The sequence below is a fragment of the Nematolebias whitei genome, chromosome 10 (genome assembly GCF_014905685.2).
Source record: "Nematolebias whitei isolate Nwh7 chromosome 10, NemWhi1, whole genome shotgun sequence".
Taxonomy (NCBI): Eukaryota; Metazoa; Chordata; class Actinopteri; order Cyprinodontiformes; family Rivulidae; genus Nematolebias; species Nematolebias whitei.
In genome coordinates this window covers 21,113,467-21,120,769 of record NC_056507.1, presented here as the reverse complement: position 1 = coordinate 21,120,769, position 7,303 = coordinate 21,113,467, and the positions used below count along the sequence as shown (strand labels likewise).

The following is a 7,303-nucleotide window of genomic DNA, read 5'->3' as shown; positions in this document are numbered from 1 at the left end:
CCATCCATCCATCCATCCATCCATCCATCCATCCATCCATCCATCCAGCCAGCCAGCCAGCCAGCCAGCCAGCCAGCCAGCCAGCCAGCCAGCCAGCCAGCCAGCCAGCCAGCCAGCCAGCCAGCCAGCCAGCCAGCATCTTTTGCTTGTTTCAAAGTCAGGTCTCAGGGGCAGCAGCTTGAGCAGGGAGGCCCAGACAGACATCTCTTTTCACAGTCACCTCTTTCAGCTCTTCTGGGGGGACACCAAGGTGCTCCCAGGCCAACATTGAGAGGTAGTCTCTCCAGCGTGTCCGGGGTCTTCCCCGGAGTCTCCTCCCAGTTGGACATGCCCAAAGCACCTCCCTAGGGAGGTGTCCAGGAAGCATCCTTACCACATGCCCAAACCACCTCAACTGGCTCCTCTCGATGTGGAGGAGCAGTGGTTCTACTCGGAGTCTCTCCCAGATAACTGAACTTCTCACCCTATCTCTAAGGGAGAGTCCTACCCTGCGGAGGAAACTCAATTCAACTGCCTGTATCCACAATCTCATTCTTTCGGTCACTACCAAGAGCTCATGACCATAGGTGAGGGTAGGAACTTAGACCAACCGGTAAACAGAGAGCTTTGTCTTACAACTCAGCTCCCTCTTCACCACAACGGACCGGTACAGAGTCCACAATACTGCAGATGTTGCACCAATCCATCTGTCAATCTCACGCTCCATTCTTCCTTCACTCGTGAGCAAAACCCCAAAGTACTTGAACTCTTTCACTTCAGGCAGAACCTCACCCTTGACCTGAACAGAACAATCCACCCTTTTCTGGTTTAGGACCATGGGCTCAGATTTGGAGGTGCTGATTCTCATCCCAGCCGCTTCACACTCAGCTGTGAACCGCTCCAGTGAGAGCTGAAGATCACGGCATGATGACACCAACAGGACCACATCATCTGCAAAGAGCAGAAATGAAATCCTGAGGCCACCGAACTGGAATCCCTCTGCCCCCTGGCTGCACCGAGAAATCATGAACAGAATCAGTGACAATGTCAGCACTGGAAGAAACCAACTCCCACCCTGAAAGGGTCTGACTTACTACCAGCAATGTGAACCAATCTCTCGCACCGCTTGTATAGGGACCGAACAGCCCATAACAACGGGCCCCCAATCCCATACGGAGCATCCTCCACAGTGTACCCCAAGGAACATGGTCAAACACCTTCTCTAAGTTCCCAAAACACATGTAGACTGGATGGGCAAACTCCCATGACTCCTCGAGGATCCTAGTGAGGGTAAAGAGCTGGTCCAGTGTTTCACGGCCAGGACTGAACCCACATTGTTCCTCCTGGATCTGAGGTTCGACCAACAATCAGACTCGTTTAACCAGTATACCTGAAAAAACCTTATTACTATATTTTACATAAATAAACTAACAGACAAATATATTACAATATCAGTCTTAATTTGCTTCCATTATGAATGTATAGAACTTAAAGCAAATATTAGACAAGTCTGCAAACAAACAAATAATAAAAATGCAACTCAATTTTTGAACCTGATGTAAATCAAATGATCCATTATGGCACAGCCTGATAAAGAATAACAACTGATATGATTAATCACAACTTATTTTTTGTTATTTCAAGTTGCTGTACGACAGCTTTGATGTAGATTGTCTTTGACATTTGCTTTCAAGCACCGAGAACAGGCGTTCTGCACACAAACATGAAAAATCACAAAAGGTTTGTTCCCACATGTATTTCAAATTTTTCGAGTGGACTGACGAAGATTGAGTTTTAATTTCAGCCGGACTGACAAACGACTTTTCACAGAATAACCTTGAGTTTTGGTGAAAAGTTATATTCCTCTGAAGGCTACAGGAACCAACTTAACTGATCAAAAATATACTAATCACACAATAATGAGTATCTAACCATTACATCCTAACATACATCTATTCAAAAGATATTAATAAGCCACAACTCTGAGTATAAAACTTATTCTGATCTGCAATGAATACCTCCCCCATCGGCCTCTTACTCTGTCCAGTCTGAGGTTCTGCCTGGAGGAAGCACTAACAAGCCAGAACCAGGGACGCGGGGGGATGGGGGGTCAACACTGCTCAGGCAGCTATCCAGAGAACTTACACTGGCCTACAAGAAATAAAAGTGTGATTGGGCCCTGAAGCAGAGAGAAAGATGAGGAGAAATACAAAGGAGAAGGGAAAATGGATCATACAATGCTTGACTTCAGCTGGTAGAAAAGTGTCATTGCTCCTGTAGAAAACATTCAAAAGAAGAGTCAACCTTCTTGTTTTGGTGGATTTTATGGAAGTACATATGTGTCGCTAGGATTTGAATTAAAGATGCCACTGAAATTTTTATGTTGTATGTTCGCATTTAATTTTTCAGTGTTAAGATATATTCAGAATACATTTTTAACCTACAAAAATTCATTGTCATTATTTCTATTTGTTTAAAATTTCATTTATTTTCACTTTAAGCTAAAAATTCACATTATTATTTCAAAGTGATCACATATCCAATAGCTGTTTTTTAGTGTAACTTTTAAGTGTTAAAAAATTCGGCATATAAAAAAAAACTTCAACCTTTCAAAATTCAAACTCAATATTTTCAGTTTCCTAAGATTCAACTGGCTCAGTTTCGCTGTCTGAAATTCAGCGTCTAAAAATTCAGTGTGAAAAAGGCAGGGTTACTTCAGGTCACAGACATTAGCAAAGGATGTCAGAATCCAACACCCACATCCACTTTCTTAGGTCGTTTTCGCACCAGATAGTCCGGTAGACTCTGTTCGGGACCAATATTAATGACATTTTGTTTACATTTGAGCTGGTGCGTTTGCATTCACACTGCACTGTGCAGTCGAGTCAACCTGTTGAACCAACCTGTTCCCCTGCTCGCCTGTGGGGGCGCTGCACCAAGAACTACTGAAAGAAACGAAACAAAACCTCTGAAGACACGTCTTCTTCTTCTGTAAATAAAAACGAAGTGGCATCAAGTGTTAGCAGTTTTAGGAGTTATATTTTGTCATTTTTCAAAAAATGGACTTAGCATGAGCAGAAGATGAGACAGAAGACCATGGAGAATATTGTTTTTCACATAAGGCAGCTGACGGCTCCATATAAGGTCAGAGAAATGCGTGTTTGTTTGTCCTGCGGAGCGGGTCCGATCTGTTTACATTCACACTGTACTCGAACTACGCTGGAGTTCTCTTCTACCGGACCGAGACCTAGGTTTTAGCCCGGGCCAGAGTTCGCCTTTTTGTTCCGTGACAGAGATTGATGGCGCGTTCACACCTCCCTAAATGAACCAGACTTTCTAGGAAAACGAGCTAGAGTTCGATTAAAGCGGACTAAACAGGGCTGGTGTGAATGCACCCTTAGTCACATGATGTTACTCTTGTTGCGCTAATTTTGAAGGAAAATTTCATGTCCGAGGCGGTCATGGAAGCTAACGCTAACTCAACGGTGAGTTTAATGCTTTCATTTTTCTGTAGTATGGTTTATGTAGTATCGAACTTCATGTGCAAAAAACAAACAAACAAACAAACATACAGACAACATCATGTGACTAAGAAAGCGGATGTGGGTGTTGGATTCTGACATCCTTTGCTAATGTCTGCGACCTGAGGTAAGGAACCCTGCCTTTTTTACATTGAATTTTTAGAGGCTGAATTTCAGACAGCGAAACTGAGCCAGTTGAATCTCAGGAGACTGAAAATATTGAGTTTGAATTTTGAAAGGTTGAATTTTTTTTTTATATGCCCAATTTTTCAACACTTAAAAGTTACACTGAAAAACAACTATTGAAAATGTGATCACTTTGAAATATTAATGTGAATTTTTAGCTTGAAGTGAAAATAAATGAAATTTCAAACATATAGAAATAAGGACAATTATTTTTTTTTAGGTTAAAAATGTATTCTGAATATATCTTAACACTGAAAAATTAAATGTAAACATACAACATTAAACAACAAAGTCCATGCTCAATAATCCAGGTATACAATCCAACATTTTTCAGTCAGGTCATCTGGACAGTTTCTTTTTTTTGTGCTGAAACGTTTCGCCTTCGATCCGGAAGGCATCATCAGTCAAGGATGCCAGATCGAATCCAGTTCAAAATACTCCTGTATGTCTACAATTCGCTGAACAGTTTTGCTCCCATCTCTCTTCTGATCTGCTACAGCTGGATGTTCCACCACGTTCCCTGAGGTCAGCGAACCAGTTGCTCCTCACAGTTTCAGGAACTCGTCTTAAGCACAGAGGTGACAGGGCCTTCTCTGTAGCAGGACCAAGCCTTTGGAATGAGTTACCTCTGTTTGTCAGACAGGCCCCCTCCCTCTTGGTTTTCAAGTCCCGTTTAAAAACTCACTACTGTTCAGTAGCTTTCAACACCAGAGGATCTGTGTTTTGAACCTGACTGCTCCACACTGGTTTGTCGTCATATTTATTATCTGCATCGTTTTTATGTCTATATTCTGATTTACCTCATTTTGTATATTGTTTTGTGTGTTGCCTGTTTTTCTGTCTGTACAGCACTTTGGTTGGCCTTGTAGCTGTTTTAAGTGCTCTATAAATAAAATGGTATGGTATGGTAAGTCAATGGAGGAGGGGGCTTGACAAAGAGACCATCTTAGCACCAACATAACTGGTTTGTTCCACTTTGGAGTAAGCTGTTGGGGGAAGAATCAGTTTTGTTGTGTGTTTTCTTGACTGATGAAGCCTTCCGGATCGAAGGCGAAACGTTTCAGCACAAAAACAAAATTAAACTGTCCAGATGACCTGACTGAAAAACGTTGGATACAACATCAAAATTTCTACTGCATTTTTAATTCAAATCCTAGCGACACATATTTACTTTCATAGATTTGAAGAATCTGTCCACCTGCTATACAATTTATTTTCAAAACACATGTTTAGTAGAGCAGCTGAGTCCACTGTGCCTTGTTATCTGTGTTCAAGCTGGGAACTGTGTTCAAACGGAGCAGAAGCAGCACAAGAGCAGCTGTTGATCTCCACCGGCTGGTCTCTGGACTGAGGGCGCACGGGTGCACGGAGAGCATATGAAACACTGGAGCAACATGAATCCACAGGCTTCCACTTATTGGCAAATACTGTAATATATCCATTGTACTGTTTGTCATACATGTCAACCATTAAAGACATAAAATATAAACTGGGCTTTCCACTAGAGCTAAATTTTATTCCATCTCCTCGAGGCTAAACAGTTTTGATAAGATTCCTCTCCTGAGTACGTGGAGAGCAGAAATGATGCTGTTGTGGAAGGTTTGCTCTCGAGAATTGATTTTCAATCACTTCATTTTGGAAGTGGGCGACCGGCAGACAGGAATGAGCAACAAAGACAGGTGGGGAACGGTGCAGATGTAAGTTGACAGATCAGAACAAAGACAGGTTATATCTGAGAGATGAAAATTCAAGTTTTTGTTGCAAATAATTATAAGTATAAAAAAACCTGTTTAGCGACAGACACACAGAGAGGTGAAAACTGTCACAAGCCTTTCTTTGATTTAGACCTCCTCACACACACAAAAATACCCCAATGAAAAGTACGAGACCGGCAGTGATGGTTGTTCAGCATAACTTTACTATTTTATAAAATCTGATTTATAAACTAAATTATACAAAGAATATCAAAACACATTAAAAACAATGTGCATTAAAAAAAAACTTTAGTGCTGCCTGACATTTTCTGTATCATCCCAATATTTTTATGTTTTGGTCAGCAGCGCAATAATTTAGAAAGAGTTTATTCCCACATGAGCTTAAACATCCAAAAGTGTTTGGCTTCATGGTCTTACATCAAAAATGAGCAAAAACAGTACCCGATTCTATAATTTATGTAAACCCTACAAGCGAACCGGGGTCAATAGATGTGTGGGATCAAGGATTAAATGAGCTTAGAAGAAAAGACTTCCCAAAGATCATCTGATTTTAGATTAAAAGAGAACACAGCAGATAGACATTGTAAATGAACGTATGTATTAAAAATGTATTATGACCAACAAACATTTTGTCTTTGTATTTAATCAGCATCTTTTATTTTAGATTCAATACAAAATTAAGAGTTGACGTTGACCATGTGGAAGTTTCTTTCTTACACACATAAAAATGCAACTACTCCTCTTCCTCTTGGCCTTTTGGTTCTCCATCACCTTGAACTCCAAAGTCTTGTGAGCATCAGCACCTTGTTACTATAAACAGATCCATGTAGCCATAATGAGGAAATGTAGCAATAAGCACACCCAGCATCCATTATTCAGGCTGACTCCCACAGCACCAATCAAGCAGCTTCTAATTAAGCATCTTCTTCATTTCAGTCTAAATATTTGCACATAAACCTTCTGCTGAGTTCTGGCATTAAAAGGGAAATGAAGAAATCTAAACCTCCAAAGTATTTTAGGATTGTTTTGTGATAAAACACCTAAAAGGCTTCAAGTGGAGTTATAAAGAAACGTTTCTCCACTTCCACTGCTCGAACATCTGATTTTTTAATTTATATTTCAAGTTTAAGTGCCTCTTTTTGAAACAAGACAGCCAAATGACACGAGATAGTCTGTCTTTGTGAATAAAGACAGATTTAAGTGTGCGCTCCTCTGGGTGGCACACCTGCCTCAGACAGCATCCAGGCGAGGTCGCAGCTGGCCGCACTGCGCTTCTCTGAAGCATCACCAGCAGACTCACCTCCTGTAGCTGCTCCAACTCCTTCCTGAGAGCCTCCTGCTCGCTTTCCAGCTCTCCGTACTTCTGTTTGAGGGCCTGGTTCTCCTCCAGGACGGCCAGACCGCACTCCGCAGCCCGGATCTTCTCCCGGTTCGCCTCGGCCAGCTCCTGCGCGAGCCTCTCCACCTCGGCCCGGTACTGATCCACGGACTCCCCGCATCCTCCACCGGCGGCCATCACCTCTCTCTGGACAGTTTCACAGTTTCTTTCTTTATTTTTTTTTTGTTTATGTTCCTCCCAGCAGCTCCTCGGTCTCAGAGAGGCAGAGCCGGAGAGAGACGGGCGGAGGCTGAGGGATGCTGAGTGTCCGCCCCTCCTCTGTCCTCCTGAGGCAGAAACAGAAGTAAAATAAATAAATAAAATAAAAGCACAACATTTATTTTAAGGCAGTCTGAAGAAGAAAGTCTTGGACAATATAATGACAAATGAAGCCTCTCTGTTCTAAACAAGGTGTTCTTTTCTTTGACACAGCGAAGCAGAGGGTAAAATGTCCAATTGTTCATGCGTCAAATGGCGCCACCTGCTGGTTACTTACAGAAACGTCTTTATCCTGTTCTATTATT

General features: G+C 42.0%; 1 protein-coding gene across 1 annotated transcript in view; it reads right to left on the bottom strand.

The window, feature by feature from the left end:
* The window catches only part of bicd1a (bicaudal D homolog 1a), a 33,036-nt gene extending 25,982 nt beyond the window's left edge, over positions 1-7,054 (bottom strand). Inside the window, exon 1 of the mRNA XM_037682776.1 lies at positions 6,702-7,054. Within this exon, the coding sequence (XP_037538704.1) occupies positions 6,702-6,917 (216 nt within the window). The 5' untranslated portion in view covers positions 6,918-7,054. The remainder of the gene's footprint in view (positions 1-6,701) is intronic.
* Positions 7,055-7,303: the final 249 nt, after the last annotated feature.